At 38.7% G+C, this 23,255-nt stretch overlaps 1 protein-coding gene across 1 annotated transcript in view; it reads right to left on the bottom strand.

Annotated features, from left to right (window-relative positions):
* LOC309886745 (complement C4-A-like) overlaps positions 1–23,255 on the bottom strand; it is a 45,346-nt gene that overhangs the window by 5,776 nt on the left and 16,315 nt on the right. The window contains exons 13-37 of the mRNA XM_082777915.1: positions 22,641–22,832; positions 21,485–21,634; positions 20,952–21,078; positions 20,520–20,591; positions 19,468–19,671; positions 18,852–18,963; positions 18,556–18,626; positions 17,807–17,946; positions 16,607–16,819; positions 15,240–15,291; positions 14,621–14,701; positions 13,385–13,588; positions 11,809–11,884; positions 11,277–11,433; positions 9,669–9,767; positions 9,162–9,330; positions 8,005–8,171; positions 7,407–7,565; positions 6,732–6,791; positions 6,195–6,288; positions 5,339–5,510; positions 3,281–3,368; positions 2,628–2,702; positions 1,295–1,403; positions 217–306 (exon numbers count right to left, since the gene is read on the bottom strand). Of these exons, the coding sequence (XP_082634041.1) occupies positions 217–306; positions 1,295–1,403; positions 2,628–2,702; positions 3,281–3,368; positions 5,339–5,510; positions 6,195–6,288; positions 6,732–6,791; positions 7,407–7,565; positions 8,005–8,171; positions 9,162–9,330; positions 9,669–9,767; positions 11,277–11,433; positions 11,809–11,884; positions 13,385–13,588; positions 14,621–14,701; positions 15,240–15,291; positions 16,607–16,819; positions 17,807–17,946; positions 18,556–18,626; positions 18,852–18,963; positions 19,468–19,671; positions 20,520–20,591; positions 20,952–21,078; positions 21,485–21,634; positions 22,641–22,832 (3,133 nt within the window). The remainder of the gene's footprint in view (positions 1–216; positions 307–1,294; positions 1,404–2,627; positions 2,703–3,280; positions 3,369–5,338; positions 5,511–6,194; positions 6,289–6,731; positions 6,792–7,406; positions 7,566–8,004; positions 8,172–9,161; positions 9,331–9,668; positions 9,768–11,276; positions 11,434–11,808; positions 11,885–13,384; positions 13,589–14,620; positions 14,702–15,239; positions 15,292–16,606; positions 16,820–17,806; positions 17,947–18,555; positions 18,627–18,851; positions 18,964–19,467; positions 19,672–20,519; positions 20,592–20,951; positions 21,079–21,484; positions 21,635–22,640; positions 22,833–23,255) is intronic.

The raw sequence follows: 23,255 nt of genomic DNA, 5'->3' as shown, positions 1-23,255 counted from the left end.
TTTTTTTATGTACATATACATATGGTTATATATATCACATGAAACTATCAAAACAATCATATCTTCAGAACAAAAGTTTTCAGTTTGGTACCAAGCATACTAGAGGACACTTTGTGTCCTGTGTAATGCATTAGGCTAAATGTACTGGTCCTTTCTGGGCATAACAATTCTCATGTTAATGTTTCTTTTAAATTGGCATGTTCAGTCATTCCTTACCTTCTGCACACTGGCAAGCATTGGCCTGACACACCTTCGAAAGCATGGCGCTGTGCTGGGGAGCATTGTAGAAGACACTGCACTTTCTGTCTGTGGAAAAGAAATAAAATGGATTGGCTTATATATCTCAGGTGGAAGAGCCTAAGCAATAGGCTCTAACATTTGCAGCCCAGCTTTTCCCTGGTCCAGACAAATCAGAGCACTAAAGGATGAGATGTACCTTGTACCACAAAGACCTGTAGCCTAAACACCTACAGTAGAGGGATCACCTTGACTTTCAGCTGGACAAGAATCTGGGCTACTGTTTCTGTTGTTTGTTTTTTTTTTTAAGTTGTGCTCTTGCCCCCCACCCTCCTCCACCCCACACCCCTTTCTTTTTCTTTTCTCTGAAAAATATCCATCTTAAAAAATCACCTTTGGCAATAGTGCAGCAATAAGCACTGCACTGTATCAGAGGAAGGAGATTAGATTACCAGTTTTAAACCAGTTAATAGGTTAAACCTAGTATCTATAGCCATCAGACCAAAAAGTCAGCATGAACAAATTTTAAGCAGTGTAAACTGTCAGGAATTCCTCAGCTTCAGGCAAAGCAGAGGTTTGATCTAATTTTCAAATATTGTTTTTATGATTCTGGCAAATGGGGATGATTTGCATTTAATCTTCTCTGAATGGGGAATGAGACTGGTTGCCCAGGAAGCACAATACATAAGCCAAACCTCTGAGGCTGCCTATCTTACATGTATAGAAAGCTTGAGCGAAAAGATAACTGAATGTAACATAATTAATAATACCAAGAGAAACGAGATGTCAGGAAACCTTATTTAAAAATCCATAAGTGTAAAAGTTTCTATTTCCAATCCATTTGCAACAACAGACCCTTCCTTAAAAGATCTCAATTTAGATAATCTTCAACTGTGGTACTAATAATTTCAGACAGGCTATTTTAACTCTCAGCAAAGTCAGACGGTTTCATGTTTTTAAAAACACTAAAAGGCATTAAAAATACTTTTCAATAGACTGGAGTTTGCTCTTGAGAGTATCTCTTTGGTAAGTTACATCTTTTTTTCTTTGTCCTTACCAGGATTGTAAAAATCATAAAGGATTGCATTTGCTGGCTGAACCAAGCCCATCGGATTAATTTGCTTTGCCCCAAATGTTATACAGTCGGGATCTGGTCCAGTTGTGAGCTGGAGAAAAAAAAAAAAATAGCTGTGATGAGTAAAATATCTGCTGTCAGTTCCTTATTCATTTATGCCTATACTAGCCACTGAATGCTTGTTTCTGATGGCACTGGTGAGTTAATCCTGATAGCTCTGCCTTCAATCTGAAGAAGCCATTTTCTTCCATGATTTTACTGGGAGATGTTATGAATTATAAAATCATGGGATATCCTGAGTTGGAAGGAACCCACCAGGACCATTGAATCCAACACAGGACTACCTAAAAAGTAAACATATGTGTGAGAGCATTGTTCAAACACTTCTTGAATCTGGCAGGCTCATTTCCATGACCACTGCCCTGGGGAGCCTGTCCAAGTGCCCAACCAACTTCTTGGTGCAGATCCTTTCCCTAACCCCCAGCCTGACCCGCCCCTGTCCCAGCTCCATGCCGTTCCCTCGGGTCCTGTCGCTGTCCCCAGAGAGCAGAGCTCAGCGCCTGCCCCTCCGCTCCCCTCGTGAGGGAGCTGCAGGCCGCCATGAGGCCTCCCCTCAGCCTGCTCTGCTCTGGGCTGAGCAAACCCAGGGACCTCAGCCACTCCTCTGGGCACTCCTTTGTGCCCTCCTTACACCGTGGCACCCAGAGCTGCACACAGTGCTGGAGGTGAGGCCGCCCAGCGCAGAGCAGAGCAGGACAATCCCTTCCCTTGCCTGGCTGGCAGTGCTGGGCCTGATGCACCCCAGGGTACAGTTGGCCCTCCTGGCTGCCATACAATCATACCTGATTTGGAAGGGACCCACCAGGATCATTGAGTGTAGTAGGATGGAGTCATAATCCAAAACATAGGGCAGTATACACAGAAACTAGGCGGTTTGAAGATCACATCTGTTTGTTACTGAATGGCTCTTGATCCAGAAATATTGAACTTTACATGCCAGTCAAATTTTCAGGACCACCAAATAATGCTTCATTAATTTTGGATGAAGGCAACTCTTCTGGCTAGAGAGGAGTTCTCATTTTGGGGACTGAAGCCCAAACCTGAAACACAGACTATATCATCCATAACATGGAAATGGAGGGGATGAAGGTGCATCTTTCCCTTTCCTACTCCCTATGAACTGAACTATTGAATAATAATATATGGCAAAAGTCACGGGAAGGTAATGCAGTGTGAAAAACAATGATGGTAAGGTTTAAAAACAAAGCAAAACAAAACTGAAATAGCGAAACAGAAAACCATTGGGTTTGTTTACCTCACCAAAGTAGAGTAAAACCTTTCCTTCCTTATACTCAAAGTGCTGAATGTATTTGTCTGAAGATGTTACCAACTGCAGGAAAACAAAAAAGAAACAATATCAGAACAAAAACCTAACAGAACAGTAGCACAATTGCTATCATCCTCTGTATTCTGTTTTGCTTTGTTCAAGTGTTTGTTTTATTCTGCCTTCTTTCTTCTACCCTAAAAGAAACAGTACCTGAAAGCAGAAACCTGGACAAACCTCCATCAAACCGGCATGTCTCATAAAAAAAAAATAAAAAAAAATACACCTCTAGCTGCCTTCACTGCTTCATTTCCCTCCTTCTGAAAGACATTTTTAACACCCCTCTTGTAAGCACAGGAGACACCATGCTGATGTGCTGTATTAGATTATTGCTAGTGGGGATGGCAATATGTGTAAAGACAGGAAAATATTTAAATGCCATCCAAAGACATGCCCTAATTTCTACTTCACAGAAATAAAGGCTGGACTCTGCTCATCACATTTTCATGCTCATCACATTTTCAAAACAAGAATATCCAAAATCTGTTTTACTCTGATTATTCCATGGACTTTGGAAATATTTATGAAGACAAAATATATATAGAAAAGGCTATAAAGGATTCCACAAAAAATGCGTTTCTCACCTGTTCAAGTTCCTTTGTGTCAGGCTCCAAGCCACTCAGCAGAGAGAGATCGACCAGGGACATCTTTGGTGGATTGGAACCTGTGGACCTTTATAAGGAATACCAGCAACAGTGAACATCTGCACAGAACTGCCAGCTTTGTTTGGAAAGTTTAGTTCTTCAGGTTTGCTAAGTGTGAGACAAAAATCCAGTCTGAAGTTGATTTTTATTTTTGCCTCATTAAGAGTCATGAGGCAAAATTACTCACCTAAACTAGTCAAATGGTCATACAAAACACGTCTCTCACCTAGGCTTTTTTTTTTTTTTTTTTTAATAGCTGATAGACAGAAACAATCACCTTCAAAGTACTGTTTATCCCACCATAAAAATACGGTTGAAGAAAGACAGGGAAGGTAAACAGCACTTGTAAAGTGTCTGTTTTTCATTATGTAAAGAGAGGAGGAGCTAGGAAAGTGGCTTGCTAAATTTCTTATAAGTTAAATTTATACTGCTCTTACTCTTCAAAGTCAGAATCTTATTTTAAGCCTTGCCCTAGCACTCAGTATCTCTTTCTGAACCGTGGATTTGATAGTTGATAGATGTTTTAGATGTTTCATAGTGACGAATGAGAAAAATAATGCTTCAACCAGCAGACAGTTCACTGAATGCACGGTTAACCAAGAAGAGAGAAGCTTGGGAATTGGAGTAATTCCAGTCCTGCCCTGTCTGGGGAAGTTCTTGTCACTGTCTAGGAAGAGGGATAAAAAAAACTGCTTCTGAGGCTCTGACAAAAGTCAATGGAAAAGCTAAATTCTCCTGGTGAACAAAATGTTCCACCACTCTGCTCCTCTCTAGAAGGTGAACTCAGGGCAGATACTACTTTGGGCTTCTGCAAACCCTGCCAAACTGTGAGAGGGAGCATGTTCCAGTGTTACTCTGCACTGGAGAATTTCTTTCCAAAGAGTTCTTTCCTGAGTTTGGAGAATTTCTTTCCTTGCCTTTTCTTGACTTCCATACCAACAGGATACCACTTCTGCCTTCTCTCCTCCCCCACATAGTAGTAGATATCTTTTCTTTTTTATGAGGCAAGAGTGCAACCATGAAGGAAATAATAGCATCTCTCTCAAAAACCAACCAACCAAACAACAACAACAACAACAACAAAACCTCTGTAAATGTATTATTACTGTTTTCCAATTGTATCTACTTTATTAATCACAGAATGGTTGAGGTGGGAAGGGACCACTAGAAGTCATCTCATCTGACCCCCTTGCTCAAGCAGAGACATCTATAGCAAGTTGCCCAGGACCATATCCATATGACTTTTAAAGACCTCCAAGAAAGGAGACTCCACAACCTCTTTGGAAAACCTATTCCAGTGCTTTATCACCTACACAGTAGAGAAATGCTTCTTGAAGTTTAGATGGAAACTGTGCCTGATGACAGGATGAGGGGGAATGGGCTTAAGTTGTGCCAGGGGAGTTTTAGGTTAGATGTTAGGAAGAACTTCTTTACTGAAAGGGTTGTGAGGCATTGGAACAGGCTGCCCAGGGAAGTGGTGGAGTCACCATCCCTGGAAGTCTTTAAAAGACGTTTAGATGTAGAGCTTAGGGATATGGTTTGGTGGGGACTGTTAGTCTTAGGTCAGAGGTTGGACTAGGTGATCTTGGAGGTCTCTTCCAACCTAGAAATTCTGTGATTCTGTGATTCTGTGATTTTGTGCCCATTGCCTCTTGATCTGTCACTGGGCATCACTGAAAAGAGCCTGGCTCTCTTCTCATAATAAATGACTTCTTTCAAATGATTAGGTAGCCAGAAAATTCAGAGTCTCCCCAGAGAACGAGTCATCATCAATGAGTCTGTCGAGGCATAAACTGCAATGGGTGTTTGAGGTCTACATAAACTCTCTAACCCTACACTGTATGGAAACTGGAATTGAGGATGTAGATTCACCATGCATGTGTACCTGCCAGGTTGCCAGGTGGAATGCTGAGCTCATGAATATGAAGAGGGCAACCAAGAAAAACTGCAAATAAAAATGAATATATCTCTTAACGAAGGCTTGATCTCCAAACCTACCTGACACAGACTTTGTATTGCAGAGATTCTTCTGTACTGGGAGAGACCACATCCCTTTTTGTTCTGCTGCGGATATCAAACCAGTCTATTTTAGACAGGGGCTCATCATATGTACTGTCGTCTGCAGCAGGAGAGTCTTCATAATTATAGTATTCCTCAGAGTATATAGAATCTGGAGGTGATAAACACAATCAGCCATGCATATATTTGACTGAGGAACTGCTAATTTGATTCCTTTTTGTATAATGATAAATACAAGTGGGCAGTCATGCCATCTCCATGGGCTTTATAAAAGTTTGTGGTACACCGTCTCAGTATTTCTAATCAGTCCAAAGTTAAAATATGAGGGATAATTATAGTAAGAACAAGCAGATCTAGCTAAGAATGGAGTTTGGGCCATACATTTATATATAAACTACAATCCCTGTCTCAAAAGTTTACCTATTCAAACAGAAAAAAAAAAATGCAGACATAGGCAGAGGGGATGATTCTACACTTCAGGGAAAGGAAAATATAGCCTTGCTCATATGAAAATGTCTAAAACAGACCTGCCCCAAAGAATATTTTAAGACCACTTGGTAGGTCTCCATTAGCCAAAGAGCTAAGCTGAACTTTCCCTGCATGGCAGCCAGGAACACCATGATGGGAGTTTATCCCCCCTCTCCTCCCAGCAACAGAAGAGTTACTGATAGTACCAATGTATCTATTAGGTACCCTCTGCACCCACAATCACTCAGAGAGCTATTTAACTATTCAAATTTATTCCCACTCTCTGAGTCTGGAAAACCATTCATTATTATTATCACTTGGTCAAACACATCTCCTTTGATACTCAACCACATCTCTTTTCACTCACCAGCATACTTAACCCTCCCTTCCATTTCCACTGTCAAAATCAGGTCATTACATATGTTGTTTTTCACCTCAGATGACCAGTACATTTTCAAGACCTAAGACAAAAGCACAACCATCAAACCCATTAAAAATTTTTTAAATGACAAGGGATTTACTCATCCAGGACTTCAGCAAATGTTGATGAGACATGGGAATGTGGAGTGTCTCATAGGCACAGACTAGACACAGGGGAGGTCCATGTGCAAACCCCAAATGGCCAGGGACCTTTGACACAACTCCCCATCCACACCACAAAACATTCTTTGAAACTCCAGCCACCTCTATTTGCAGTATTTTCTAATTAACTTTTCATGTATTTCATGGTGTTAAATATAGGCAACAGTAAATGTTTATCAGTGCAGATGGTAGGCCATGAATTTTAGAAGTTTGGTGGTAGGAGAAGAAAGGTTGAAGCCATGGGAAGTAATTTTTCACTTGGTTTTCAAAACAGGAATTAAAGAAGTCCAGTTGGACTTTTAATTTCTGATTTATGGCTTACACTCATTGTCCCGTTTCCTCTGCCTTGTACAGACACTTGAAGTTTTCTCCCAAGATCAAACTGCAAGCAAAAGCAAAATGTAGAGATTTAGTGTGTGCTCAGCATCTGATGTATTACTTTCCTGTGATCTTAATAGTCTTCTATGGCTTTTCCCCTCAAAATTGAGACATCGGAAATATATTGCTATGGAAGGGGTTGTGAGACCCCAAGCCTAATGTGATTTTTAATGTGCTGGGCTGGAGCATCTTATTCTGCTATTCTGGGGCCCAGGAGACAAATTTTTCCTGACTTCACTTTCCTTTTTGTAGCCAGGATTTGACATTTCCACAGGTCCAATCGCACTGAATAGCAGAATATTTCCCTGCTCCCTTCTTCACTCCTTAGCAAGATTTTGAATGGGATCCTGGCTCCTTGCCACTGTTGGGGAATGTTCACATCACCAAAGTTCTTGAAGGAGCAGTGCAGGGCCTCTAAATTTTCCTGATAAGCAGCTGTTGATTTTTTTTTTCTCTCTCTAAAAATATTATGTGGTTGTTTTACAGATTAAACTGTTGAAAACCAGCATGACTCATCTATCATGATTGTTTAACATGAGAAAAACTATGCCAAGTAGCCCAATGTTTCTCCTGTTTGAGGAAAAAAAAAAAAATCTTGGAACAATGAATGGTTGTGTACCTCTAGCTCCTTCTGAATTCCATCATCACTACCAGTCAAAACAATAGTGTAGTCTTTTTGTCTTCCAGGTGTTCCCAGTTTTACAGTTAGATTGGTAGAACCAGTATCTAGTGCCTGTATGCTGTATGCTGACATTGCTTCCAGGGCCACCACTGTGTCCTAGGTGAGACAGAAATAAAAATAAAAGTAAAAATCATAACAGGTTATTTCAACAGTACATAAGGTTGCTTAGTTACCTGAAGCTATTCTTCAGTTCTACCCTTTTTGCTGATTTGAAGTTCTCCTCTATCTGTCTGTTCCCATCTGCACAGACTATTCTTTTTTTTCACTACCCATCTTCTTCTTTTGTCATTAAAATCCCCAAAACACTGCAGGTCTGATCCTTGACAATTACAAATCTTCATAAAGACAAAGAATCTTTGCCGGCTCATAATACTGTCAATTAAGGGGCCAAAATCTTGGGTGTTTCATAAACCAAAGTTTGCAGAAGTTTAGGATTAATTGTTATGATGCTTTCAAACCTAAATAATAAAGTCATCAGGGATCTACTATTTTCTTCCCACATCCCAAAACGCCATGTGGGCTGATGGTGAAGCACCTGTGTAGAGCAGTATCCACCACCGTAGTTCTTCCTTTCCATCAGCCACGTAGCAATAGGCGTTGCATACTCCAGGTCTCTCAGGAGCAATGCTTGAAGCAATGCGTATGCAGTGGTTTCCACCGAGACTGCATCGTTGCCATTTCCCCAGTAACGCTGCTGCTTTTCTGCAAGAATAACTCAGTTTTGAATCCCCTTGGTAAAAGTCTACACAATTGATATTGCATGCCATAGCACTAAGGAACCACAAGACACAGTTGTTGTCATGAGACCAATGTATTAATAGGGCAGCAGAAATAATGGAAAAGAAAAACATGCCATTTTCAGTTTTGGCTTTTGTAATCATCACAGTCTAATGACCCCATTGTACAGTGATGTCCATGTGATGGAGTGGTAGCACTGTGTTCAGTGGTAACCCAGTGACAAACATATTAATTATCTCTGTAAGTCCCTACACTTAAGCTGTGTCTATTAAACCATAATTTATTTCTCAAAAATTGAGAAACTAATAGCTGGGCAGTGCAGCCATACAACCAACTGACTCAGCATTGATCCCAGCCATAAAATGAAGGGGAAGAAGTGATGTCCATGTGGAGCTGAAACAAAGCACTCAGAACTCAAGGAGAGCTCTGAAGACGGCAAGGGCATCTTTCCTCTTCCTCACAAATTCTACACTTTTTTGCATATGTAGCTACTCTAGCTACTCATTCCCACAACCCACCAAAAGTTTCTGCTTACTGGCTTACACTTATTTTTGTGTGTATGGGGGGGGAGGGGGTGGAGGGGAAGGGAGGGAGGAGGACAGGGTCAGAAAAAAAGATGTGCTTTAGTGGTGTAGAAACTTTGTAAGCAGCAAGGGAAGCAGAAAAGATGATTGTCTATTTACTATGGTTTTGTTCCATCTCCAGTAACAGATAAGATCACAAGCAAAATACACAGTGTTAAATTTTTACTTTGTAGTGATATCAATTACACAAATTACATATATGGTTATGTAATTAAAATACTTAAGTATATTGCACATATACATACACATTTTTATAAAATTCAATGCCCTTCACTTACTTGATTTTGCTTTATTGTTATACCAGAGTGCTCAAAGCACTTTAATTATGAGGAGTGATTCTAGTTGAATTTTCAAGAATAGTTACTAGTACCTGAATTAAAAACAGAACAGCTCTTTAACTTTTCTTTCACCGACTGGGCTTCACCACCATCAGACTGAACAAGCGTCAGAGCATAAGCAGTGATGGCTGTAGAATAGCAGTTAGTATTCCTTGGAAGTTGCATTTTCATGTAAGCTACAGCTCTTCTAACAGCTTGTACCTGTGAAAACAATAGGATCCATCTGAAAAGCTCATCAAGACTACTAACTGTTAGTGAGTACTAGTACAGTCATTTTTAACACACTTTTAATAATTACTAGTACAGTCATTTTTAACACACTTTTAATAATTTTTGCTTTGTTATAAAGCCATCAGTGATGGAGTGTGTAGCTCAAAACACCTTGCAACTAATAATAATGCAACAAGTTGCATTAGGCAACTGCACTTTTTCCTGTTTGCAGATGTATTAAACAGACCTTGCCATCCCCAGTACTTTAAGACAGTGGGGTGGACATGCCATTGTGAAAATGCCTTCAAGGTTATAGATAGGTTTCCTACCACATCAGGTGACTCTTTGTAAATCTGTAGAGTATGTTGCAATGCTATGGTTACAAAGGCTGTTAGTGCCAAATTCTCTTCTGCTGTCCCAATGCCACCCTGGAAGATGAAACATGAAAAGGAAAAGTAAAACGTACATGTTCTTGCTTATGATTAAGTGTACAAAATTACTTTTAATGAAGATGAGGATCTTGTCAAAACATCTAACCACAAAACATGCAGTTTCACCCTTCAATTTTGTTCAACAACTTGTGTCTGTCTAATAGCATATCTTCTACTATGGCAATGTTAAGAGATTGAGAACCCACCACATCCTTCATCTGGTGATAAAAAATGTAATTAACTCAATACTAAAGATTTGCAGTTTTTGTTTGGACTGGTCCTAGCTTCAACTGTTTTTGCTTGTCTGCTACTCCCTATATATTCAAAAGCACTTTAAAACCAAGAACCTTTCCCTTGTAAAAGCATTTATTCACCATTACGAGATCATTGCCCACTCTTCTTGATAAGCTAAACACAGTAAACACAGTGCCCCCTGTAGCTTTTTTTTTTTTTTTTTTTTTTCCCTGAAGATGTGCATTTTCATTTCTTTTCTTCTTTCTGATTATTTTGCTCATGCTTTTCTTTGACAATAGGATCATTATTACCCTTCTGTTTCACTCAGCCCCAAATGTTTACCCTTTGGAGAAGGACAGATTGTTTCTTTGGAGAGACTCATGTCTGTACAAAAGTATTATGAGCAGTTCCTGAAGCAAATGTGAAATAGAAGATAAGTATGCTAGCATAAACAAAGGTTAAAAAGCTTTTTAGCCAGTTCCTGAGATGGTTTTTAACATCATTATATAAGCTGTGGAACTGGCTTTGAGGGTAAAATCCACACTATTGATTTTAATTATATAATTAATATATATATATATATTTTTCTTTGTAAGGTCAATGCGAAGATATCTTCATTTTCAATGGTTTCTGGAAGGTTCATATTGTTTTTATATCCTAGATGCATAGAGAGTAACAATTTAGTTTTTCTGGATACTTATAGGAGATGTGTAGGCTAGCATATACTCTTGGAAATTCTGATTAAATATTAAGATTTTTGCTTTTCATGAGAGTCATTAAATAATGAAATAGGTTACCCAGAGAGGATGTGGGATCTCCATCTTTGTAGGTGCTCAAGACTGAGCTGGACATGGCCCTGGGCAACCTGATCTAATTAGACCTCTCCTGAGTGGGGTCTGGACTAGATGACCTCCGGAGGTCCCTTCAAATATAAGTTATGATTGTTTGAATTTATAGCTTTTTGTCAATAAAAAGCATGATTTTTACCAAGCAAAAAGAGCTAGTTTTCTACATCCTCTAGAGGTACAGGTCAGCTGTAAAATCACCCAAGATGGGATTAAAAGATAAAGGTGGTGACATCCTAGCCATGTTTCTCTGATGGATCTGTTAACAGACTCATTTTACTTTACAGATTTTGTACTTACATTGCAGTGTTGCTTTTTTTTCTTTTCTTTTAAAAACATGTATTGTTACTCAACATTTCAGAATATTCCTTGTGATCTCTAGCAACCTTAAAGATGTAACAGAATCTTCTTAATACTAATGACTTACCTGCATAGTCCTGTCCAATACTGGATGATGGTCGTGGAATGAACCATCTTCCTGCTGTTGAATAAGCAAGTAGGTAATCGAATTGCGTATATGATTGTCTTCAATACTAATGTATTCTTTGCACCTTGTGAGTACTTTAACAATGAAAGCAGTTAACCTGCACAAAAGAAAATGTTCCAAAGTTATGCTGACATATATTTATAGATGAGTATATTAATGGGAAAAAAACATTCTCAATCTGCATGTAGACTCACATTCAATACAATGTACTCACAATGATAGTGTGAACACTCTGTGGCAAATGCAAAATAATCTGGGGCTCAGTATAATTCTCTTTCATCAAGGACTGAACACTCACAGAGACTTATAAGACTCACTATCCATTGACAAAAGTACATAGGCAACACCACAATCACCAGATTTTGACCACCACCCCCAATAATTATGCATTAAATGATAGCAGTGGTATTTTGGGGAAAAAAAAAAAAAAGCACATAAAAGAACCAAAGCTGATTATGAAAAATATGCTTACCATACACTACTGGGGGTTGATTTAAATGCTCCATAGGAACCATCATTTTTCTGAAACTCAAGCAGTCTAGTATAACCTGTGGGAACAAGACACCATATAATTGCTCAGAAGATACACATATTTCTTGGCCATTTTCGTACAGCACTTGTATTAACATGGATGTGTTCATCATTGACTAGTGGATGTGTGCATGGAGATGTTCACCAGTACAGCAAAAATGAAATACCTGTGTCAGCAGACTTTTACACAGAAAAAATGCAAGATTTAGACATTATTTTGTTTTGTCTGATTTAACAGAGCAATGAGAACAACCTGACAACTGCAGATTTCTATAGATACATGGCTACCAAGGCACTTTCTGCATGGTGAATCTTGTGAGGCTTATTCCCCATTATTATTCCCCATTCCCCAATTTGCCAAGCTGTTGACTTTATGGTGCATAGAATCAAAAAGCATAGAAAATATCTACCCATGTCAGATGAATGTTTTAAAATCATGAGTTGTTGCCTCTGTTCTACACAACTCATTTTCTACCCCAGTGATGTTCTTCAATAAGAATCAGTAAAAACATAATCTAAGGACTAAATGTTGGTGTTTATATCATTATATGTATGTTATAACAAACAGCAAGTTATAAAAGTAGCAAGACATCATGTCACTTTGGACAATCTTAGGTAAACGGGCAACGACTTCCATTCAGCAACTATTAGCATGTATTTTTTTTAATCTCTATTTTTACCTTTCTTCTTCAGTAGGCTTTATGCCATGTGCACACCACTACAATTAGAAAGATCCATGATACCTGATACAATACTGATAGCATTCAAGCTCAGTGTTAGTGCCTGTGAGCTGAGACATCTCCAGTTCCAGATGCTGTGACCCTGGCTTTGGTGTGCATTTAACATCATCCTGGGACCACGTCTTGCAATGGACTCTTGAAGAAGCAGCCCTTCAGCTGTCCTCTCCCAAAGTAAACTTCTTCCATTGCTCTGCTCAAGGCTGTTGGAGTTATTCTAGCTCATGTAGGGAATACCCAAGTGTGCAAGAGAGAATAGTAATATCATGATTACCATTGGGAGTTTCTTTAGTGATACAGCTTTTGCCAAAAACAGACATCTGTAGCAGAGATGCCTAAATTTGAGCTGGTCATCTTAATCAATGTTTATGACCCAGGGGGATAGAAAATAACATTTTTAGAACATGATTCATCTTGCTCTCTTGTGCACATCTACATTAGTCTGAAATGATTCATACTCTGCAACTGCCCATTTATGTCTATTTGATCTGAGAAGAGTTACTGTTGATCAGCTCATATTTTACTTTCCACTTCTAAATTAGGCAAGAGAGAGGGTGGACTGTGAATGCCAACACTCTGCAATGTCAGATGCAAGCAGACAACCACCTAAATCCTCCTCACTGATTTTGTTTCTCATGTCCATCTGCAGGTTGTCAGTGGCATTTCTGCTTGGCTGTGTTAAGACAAGGCTCACTCCTTTTGAGAGCAGCAGTGGTTAATGTGCAATGCAAGGAGATAACAAAGCCAGTATCAGATGGTGTCTGTGTTTTTACTGTGTACCTTTTTCAATCATCTTGATGGCTTCAACCTTACGTTCAGGATTAAAGTTCTTCCACTGCTCGCTGGCATCCAAGTACTCAATAGCATAGACTGTGGGGGCCATCTTCACCATTGTTTGCTCGGCACAACCCGTGGGCACCTTAATAAGTTTCTCAATTCCATTGAGACTAAGACAGTTTTCAACAGAATCACCCATGGGATCTCCTGTTGTAAAAGACATAAGACATTCTATATTTCAAACTGACTGGTATAACATGAATAAATGCAATACTAACCACAGAGTGACACCCCAGCACGCCCTGATTACACAGTTGCCTGTATCTCATTATTAAACAGTTTGCAGCCACTTATGTCTATATGTTGGAGAAGAACAAGGGTGAGCTCCCACGCCCTGGGAAAGTTGGAGACAATGAAGGAGGATGGAAGAGAAAGAGTCCTGAGGCTGTTAGAGGGAGGCAAGCAAGGAGCAGGGGAAAGATTGCTGCCTCAGATTCAGACTAGAAAGGTCTTGTCAAACCAGACTTGATCCTCCCACAGATGGGAAAAAAAAAACAACAATAAAAATCATGCCTTAATCATGTCAAGCTTCTGGGGCATTTTTTTTTTTTCCCTCTACAATTTTCTCACTTAATGAGTTTAAGTATGTCCATACTTTAGAACAAGGATTTGAAATGGAATAGTCTTTGCATCAAGGATGCATTATTGTACAGTTCCTGAGAAAAATAATTTTTATATTTAATAAGAATATTAAATGTTTTTAAAATATGTATGCATGAGCATATGTATGTATAAGATTATTTGATTAAATTAATATATGATTCTTCTCTTCAGAAAAACAGATCTTTCCAGAATTTATACATCAGAGTGTGGCATCCTTATTTCTGAAGAATAAAGAAAATTTCTACAGGGGTCATGCAGTGTGGAGTTACCAAAGAAGGTGAACTCTTCCTTTCTTCTCTGGCCTTCCCAGAAAGTTAGCCTCAGTGCAGTGAGGCAGGATGGACTGCATAAAAGTATTATATCCAATACAAAAGAGAAGGAGTAATTAGAAAGAGGTGAACTACTGGATTAAACTAGGGGCTGTTTTCTTTTGTGACTCTGGCATGTAAGGGAGACCATTTTGATCATGGTAAAAAAAAATAGGAAGGAATGAAGACTTGGTGTTCTGAAATGAACAGCACAAGGTGTGTGTCTCTTCTTACCCACAGAAATTTATTGATGGAAAATAACATTTACCTTTCAGGTTAACAAATACACGACTGTCAGAACCTGGTACCATATTAGATGGTCTGTTCAGATCCAGTGTATGGGACTCAACTACAAAGAAATAATAAATAGTGATCCACATCAAAACTCTTTAAGCATAAAAAAGTACAGTACAATTTTAAAACATACTTTTAATTAAATGTCTTACAGCTGATGAAATTTACAACAGAATTGTTATCAGAAATATTAAATGAAAATTATGAAAGAAAATGCTTATCTTTCTTAATTTTATTTTTTAATCAACAGCATTTTTTACTTTAAAGGAAGACTTTAATTTCCATTCCTTATTTGATTTTTTTAAATCTATGTTAAGTTCCATTACTGAATAAAATAGAGGCCTACTTAATATTTTAAAAATGCTACCTATAAACACAGATGTAACACAAATGAATTCCAGACATTTAGAATAAAATTATTTTTCTTTTCTAAGTTTTTTACTTTTTTTTTTTTTTTTTTTTCCTGTTTTGGATGAAGAGTGTTTTTACCTTATGAAATGCTTCATCACAGCTGTCAGATATTCACATCAGGCTTTACAACCCCTATTCCTATCCCAGACCTGATACGTATCTAACCCCTAAGTGTAACTTACCGTCACTATTAATGCAAAAGGTCTGTTCTTCTCTCTCTAATACACCTTCAGCCTGTGTAAATGAAGAAAGAAAAGTCAAAACTTTTGCCACCACTCACACCTGAGATTAAGCTGCAAGACAACCATATCTCTACCTTTTCATTATACCAGCAGATGGCAGAAATAGGTCATTTTGAAGTAAAATTTCTTTCCAGGTAAAAAGGAAGCTTGAAATCAGAATTTCAGTTTCCCAGTTGAAACACTAATGAATTATACTGATTTTTTGTTATTACCGACACATTTCCCTTGATGAAACCAAAGATAAACCAGAAAAATGAAACTTTAAAGTCTATTCTCAGCTTTGTGACTATACAAGTCAATTTCACAGGTGCACTTACTTATATAAACCTTTTTTCTATGAAATCCACTGAGTTCTGAGTTTATCTTGTTAAAACTCAAAAATTTTTCCCTTCTGATTTCCACACATTCATCATTAAAAAGCCTGTATTTTAATAAAGCTTTTTCTACAGACAATTATGTTGTTCTGGTGTACCACTAAACGCTGTGTTTATCTCCAGAACAGTTATGGTCTGTAACAACAGCAAGTCCCCAGCATCCCATGCATTATCTTTGCCCACAAGGTTGCACCTTGGCACTAATGCTGCAGAGATTCATATTCTGCACTTTTTGTGTGGATTGAAAAGGGCTCTCAGTGTCCTACTTCGATTCTGTAATGAGTCTGTGCAGATCAGTGCTGACTTTTGAAAAGTAATTTATTTTTTTAAAAGGCTTAGAAGAGAAGGCTAAAGTTCAATTTTCAAAGTGAAAAAAAAAAAAAAAAGAAAAAAAAAAAAAAAAAAAGAACCAATATATCAAATAATCAATACAATGTCTTTGCTTGCCTGCATGTGTTTTACCTCTGCAATCGTTAAGCTTGGAGACCAATTAACTAGATATACAATAATAGTATTAAACTTTATGTTTAGCAGAAGCTGCTTCTCAAAGTATTCCTAGATGAATATTTTCAATCTTGGCTTCATAAAAGAAAAAGACTGTTTGCAAATGTTGATTAAACAGGTAGAAGTTAAAGATTAAGAAATGTACACTGACTGCAAAGGATGTTGTTGCAATGCTACTGGTAGAAGGATGCCTTTTTGTCTTTCCATGTATACTACTTACAAGCTCACAACAGATTTTCTTCCTCCATTTTTTTTTTCTTCCCCCTGTTATAGCTCAGTCTTTGCTGAGAAACAGGTTTCATGAGATTGCTTCCAGCCTTATGTTTCTTGGATATCACTCCCTCCACAAGAGCTCCACACATAGAGAATATTGTATTTGAGGAGCAATATATATTCATGAAGTGTCCACCCTCAACTGGCTCTACTTACCACAACTTTGAGGTTCTTCCTAATACTATCACCGTACCCTGAAGTTTGGTCAAAAGCAGAAATAGTAATTGGAATTTCTCCCACAATCAGAGGAACAACTGAGAAATAGGCTGGTGTTGCAGAGTTCCCCTTAACCAGCAGTTTCAGCTGCACTGACTTCTCTGTGGCCTCTGCAGTGCATAGCCCCTTCACTGCATCCATTGTCACTGTGACCTGCGGGGACAAGGCAAGGCCTGCAGTCAGGGCTGGCGCATCACTGCATGGGGAAATGCTCAGCTCCACCATGTCGAGATAAGAGAGGGAAATGAGAAACAGATATAACACAAGACTTTTGCTTTTGCTTAAAAAGGAAACAGCAATACAGACATTTTGCAAGAGCGAAAGTGATTTCCAATCAGCTCCCCTGAATTTCCTGTGCTTGTATTGGCCTTACATGGCACTTTTGGCAGCAGAGGGGCTGCAGAGGTGGCCTCTGTTCTATAAGAACAGTCCAGAGGGTGCCCCATGTCAGATGAAAGCCAGCTCCAGCCAGCTCCAAAGGGACACACTGCCGGCCAGAGCTGAGCCAGTGAGTGATGCTGGTTGTGCCTCTGGGAGAGCAGAATTAATGTGGCCTGGAGGAGGCTGGGGCCCATGGAGAGCCCCCACAGGAGCAGGCCCTGGGCCGGAGTTGCAGCCCATGGAGAGGAGCCCATGCAGGAGCAGGGGGCTGGGGGGAGCTGCCGCCCACCCGTGGGGGACCTGTGCTGGAGCAGTTTGCTCCTGGGGGATGGATGGACCCTGTGGTATGGAGCCGTGTGGGAGCAGTTCTTGAAGAGCTGCTGCCTGTGGACAGCCCCCGCAGGCTCAGTTCAGGAAGAAGGGCATCCCGTGGGAGGGACCCCACAGGGAGCAGGGGCAGAGAGGGACCATGAAGGGGCATCGGAGATGAAGCATCAGGGACTGACCACAGCCTCCATTCCCTGTTCTCTTGTGCTGCTTGGGGAGAGGAGGTAGAAAAGGGTGGATGGGGGGAAGGTGTCTTTAGTTTACTTTTAGTTTCTCATTGCTCTAGTTTGTTAGCAATAGGCAATATACATGAATCACCCTATACTGAGTCTGTCTCTGAGATCTATCTATCTATCTATCTATCTATCTATCTATCTATCTATCTATCTATCTATCATCTATCTATATCACACTAGTTGATGCTAATATTACCTGGAGATCTTCAGGCAGATAGTTGTAAATCACTGCTTTTATTTCCAGCTGTTCATGTCGTTTAACTGAGTATGGTAATCTCAAGGACACAAAAAAGTCTTTGAAAACATCAAAGGTGTGGGGGTCAGCTATGCAAAATCCTGGGATAGAAAAAAAAAAAGCATACTTGTGAATTACACATTTAACATAAGTCAAATAAAAGTGCCTGGAATTATGGACATGGTTCTTAACAGGTAAAAATTGGCAGTGATGTCAGTAGCTTCTGTGAATGAAAAGTGGCCCAGCCTTCCTGCAAAAGCTGAGTTTAAAACATAATGACCTTTCTTCACGCTCTGTAAATAAACTCCATGACCATTACTGAACCCTTGGGTACAGATGGTCAGAACTCACTCCCTCAAAAATTAAAATACAAAGCAGTGTTATCACCACTGCCTTTCTTGTGTAAGATAACAGCTGTGTGGAAAATAAACTAGAAGGTTTAGAGATTTGAAAGAAAAGAAGACTCTTCTGAGTGTTTGGTACATCTTCCTTTGTAGCTCATTTCATCCTGTTTTTGTAAATATACATCTATCCTTTACATTCCAGCTTTAATATGACATGAAAGAGAAGAGAAGTAAACATCGTGGTAAAAACCCCCAGTAGCTTTTCAGTATAGACAGTCATACTCTGTCAACTTGACATCTGTTTTGAAAATTACACATTCTCTATTCATCCGCACAGAGTAACCCAATAGAATAGCAATTGCGTACCTTTCTCGGGAGATATGCTTACTGCCTGGACTTCCCAGGTAGTTATAGAGTCAGGAGCAATGTTTTTTACACTAAAAAACACACAAAAAAAATGTATTAAGAAGAGTTTATATGTGTAAACATTGCTATTTGCAAAACTTTGAATATTTTAAGGGGAAAAAAATCCCTCAGTTGTTGAGACAACACACTTGCAAATATTCTGAATTCCTCTGTATCAGATAACATATGCAACTGATATTTATATACATTTTACTGTACAAACTTAGGTGTATTCATCTAGTCAGGTAATACCGTACCTATGATTTCCAGGATTTTTCACTTCTTTAAAGTTCCACCACCAGCTCTCAGGAAAATAACTGCGTAAGTTGAGAGACATTTCATCAAATACTTCGTCTTGTTCATCAAAGTCTGAAAAACAAAGGTGGGGATTCTCTTCTGAGGGTTTTGGCTGATGACCTTACACTGTCTAGCAGGGCATCTGACAGAGAGAAGGTAGTGTGAAAAGTACTCAGAATGAAAAGACTTCATACGGATTTAATCCTGTACATTAAACAAAACAAAACAAAACAAAAACAAAACAAAATAAAACAAAAAACCACCAATGACTACAGATTTTCATTGGAAAAAAGAAAAAAAAAATAATTATTTCTAAGTTCAATAATTGCATGCTGCCAAACAAGAAAATAGTCACCTACTCCCCTTAACTAATAAGTGGCAAAGATGTTCCCACCATCACATATTTGTGACAGTGAATGAGAAACATGATAGCAGAGATCACTCTGAATGTGGTCATTCTCAATGTGAAGGTTTTTTTTTTTTGGTGACAGTAGCAGTGTAGACAACCCTTAGCCCCCCCTTGCCCCCCAGTGAAGGGTCATTTTTTTTAGACAGTTGCATATCACCATTCTTTACATCGTGCCAAGCCCACTCTGACTTTCTTCTTTGCTGCCTCCTTCCTGAGGGCTGTGGCATTTTCACAACAGGTCTTGAAAGCCTCTTTGCATCCAGGGGAGCCAGCAACCTTTGATAGTCTTTGCAGACAAGAAAACCTCATGGGAATTAATTTCATTCCATCTTCACAGCATTTTCGAAGACCAGGGTCTTGATATTTGCTGACTGCAATGTAAATAAAGCCCAGAATTAGTGCTGTGAAAGCAGCAGGAAGTGTTCATTGTGTTCATTCCTGTCATTACTAGCAGTTAATATTAAGTTTATTAATATTGCAACAGTCTACCTGCATCCAGGGACCTACTTTCCATTCTAAAATCAGTCCATAAACACAGGAGCAAAGCATAGGTCCTACACCATCTCAAGTATTCTAGTGTATGCTTCACTTCAAATAGAGACTGTGAATTAAAAATGTCCCCTTGATATGTTGGAATTAGAAGTCATGATAGAAATAGTCAAAGCTGTGTGTTTCAAGCCCTTGTGTCTTCTGTCAAGGAAATACCAAAAATCACCTTTTGGAAATTGGTCTAAAGGAACATTTAAAAAAGAAATAATTTATTGCATATTTTTTAAAATTTAGGTCCAATATTGTACTGGCAATTCTCTTACTTGGAACACAAGTACCAAAGCTGGCACAACTTTGAAGCAGAATGTCAAGGAAAAAAAAATGAGGGAGAGGCAATAAAACAACTTCTGTCTATAAAAATAAGTTTGAAAAAATGTAAGGCCAAAACTGATTCCATAGCATGATATCTTGTTGAAGTACTTCACATCTGGGTTTATTATAAGATGTTGAACTAGTTTTCATGCCTATCCAGACTGATCTTTGCCTTTGTTTTTTGGTTTGTTTTGATAGATGATGCATCATGTCACAAGGCATAGTATACACACATATTCTATGTTAAATCACGTAACACAACAACTGGGACTATGACTATCTTGGTGTCCTTTACTTAGTTTCCCAGCAGATCCCCTCTCCTAATAGCCTTTCAGGAAACCTAGATGAATGAACATACCAATTCCTGAAATTTTCTGCCGGAAATCCAAAGATCTCTTCTGTCTTCCGGTAGCTTGGAGGCACGTGTACCCTGAGAAAGCAGAAGAGAATAGCTTTGTTACGACGCTATGGCAATAATAGCCTGACCATTCAGGTCACTTGTGGAAGGACCCACCTCATTCACAGAAGACCTGCCTTTTGCAGAGGCACCTTACAACCCCAGCCAGCTTTGGCTGATCCCGGGTGAGCTGGGTGCCAAAGGACCATCAGCCAACATCTGGGCTGTCTGAGCTCCCATCACCCAGTGGAAGAAAAGGAAAAGAAAAATCCAGAGGGAAGGTGGTTCTTACAACAACAACATGATAAAATGATTTGATTTTCAAGCTATCAGCCTCACCATATGTATGGTGATTTGTACAAACAACTAAAGCAAAGGGCAGATTTCACGTACCTTCCCGAACCTTGGATTTAATTGTGTCTGATAAAAAGGCCAGACCAACATCAGTAAAAACTTGAGCACTGTCTCTACCACCACCTGCAGAACATCCAAGATCATACGAATTCATTGCATTAAATACCTGCCAAATAAAATAGCATAGATGAATTGCACACATTTGCAAGAGTATTATTATTATTATTTATATTATAAAATTCTTACTACTTTTGACTTGCAGAAGCAAAACAAACTGGTGGGATGAACTACACTTGGAAAGTGAGATTAAAGCTGAGGAATGTTTTAGTTGGCACATAATTTCAATTAATGCTTTTTTTTTTTTTTTTTATAATTTATAGTCTCATCTGATGTAGCATGGAAATTCTGACTGCTCATTTTAAATCTAAAATTTCAAGAGAAAAACCTTTTCAAGTTTAACAAAAATTTGATTAAGGATTTAATAACCACTAGTTTCATTTAATCTTCTCATTAGTCATGGAAAATTTTTCTTGACTAGTAGATATGATACTTTCTTCTTAAAGTTTTCTTACTTTTTTGGCTGTAAGTTTATTTTTCTTGTTCAGAATAAAAACTGCTTTATCAATCACAGCTAAGGCAATTGTTCCCGCATGGTCCGTTTCAATCAATAAATTGACGCTGTCTGTTGGTTCATACATCTGATGTTCTGTTCTCACTTTAATCTAAACAGAAAATATTGAAACAAAAATGTCACATTTGTTAATAAAGCACAAACATTCTTTGGGCAAGGAATACTATCAGCTGTGTCTGTCACCAGCATGAGGCTGGGGTACATTTCCATTATGCAGTGTTTCTGCTTGGGATCCTGTCTTCTGAAAGATACCTCCCACTGGTGGACAAAGAGGAAGGTTTAAAGTCTTGTGTGCAGGATATTGGACATTACCTTTCAATGGGACATAAGCACCAATGTGAATTAAAAGTATGTGTAAGGGCTTTGCTGAACCAGGGCTTTCAATATAGCTTTGAAACAACTCTTCATTGTTTTCCAATGGAAACAAAAGTAATTTTGGATGGCTGACAGTTTTCAGCAGTTGAGTTTCATGCTCTAGTGAAAAATATTCTTTTTTTTTTTTAATAAATTTATTTTTTTATTATTATTTTATAATACCAAAAGGAGAAGGAAGGTGAAGGAAAAGCATAGGAGGACTCCTATTTTGTCCACATTTTTTTTTCTACTGAAAATAATTGTTAAGAAGTGCTTTTGAAGTGCTACAAAATTTCAGAAAAGAATAAAAATAAATAAGTTGAAAATTACTGAAAATTCTTTCTTTTTTTTTTTTTTTTTTCCTGATAAGTTCACTTTCCTTCATTTGATGAATCATACTGCAGAAAAACAAAGCTCTCAAGAGATTCTATCTCTCAGGAGTCCTGCTGGCATTTCCCTGTAGATTTCTATTATCTATGCACATACATAGAGGGATTTACCTCTGTGAAACCATATTTTTCATCTTTTTGAGGCACAGCCTGTCCTATAGAAGAAAATTGTCTCTGATATCATCCCTGGGAGTCTTTCACCTTTTAGCAAGAATCCTGATGATTGTCTTTTTCAATAAAAAATGAAAATGTCCATCATGCTTTTCACTTTTCAGCCCCAGGTCTGCACTCTCTCTGGTGATTTTTATTATCATTTTGGAATACAGAATCAGAAGTTATTTGCTTTGAAAGTACCTTTCCTTCGCAGACGTCCATAACGTCTACCCATACAGAATCAGCAACAATCTCTTGACGGCCCTGGTTTTCAACAAAGTAGTAAGCTAAGAAGCGAAAGGTGGGAACCATCTTCTCAGTGATTTTGAGGTTTATTGCTTTGTTTGAGGAGGGGACTCTTCCCAAAAGCTCAGCTTGTCCCTTTGCCACAACCTGCAAAGTGGAAACAAACGTAAGAAAGTGAATGAGCATAGTGATAACAGAATAGATCGGGCAGTACATGGCATTATATATATATATGTGTGTATATATATATATATATATATAATGGATATAATTATCTGGGGCCATCTGATGAAATCCTCACAGACCTCATTTAGGGGACCAAAATCTGGGAGAGAGTCTCACCACCAAGTTCCAGTAGTGTCCTCATCACCCTGCCTGCCCAGTGCTATACCTTACAAATGCCCAGAAGCAGCAACTCCAACCCTATGCCGAGCCCCCTAATTAAAACAGCCCCTGCAAACCTAAACGTAACTCCTCGGGATGCAATTATTCCAAAGTATCAAAGTCCTATTAAAAAGAAATGGGAGCTGTTGCTCATGATGCTTATTAGCCTGGGAAATTTTAGCTGCC

The sequence above is a fragment of the Aythya marila genome (assembly GCF_965140915.1).
Source record: "Aythya marila genome assembly, chromosome: 1".
NCBI classification, from domain to species: Eukaryota; Metazoa; Chordata; class Aves; order Anseriformes; family Anatidae; genus Aythya; species Aythya marila.
The sequence above is the reverse complement of the archived record's forward strand: the minus strand, read 5'-3'. Positions and strand labels throughout refer to the sequence as shown.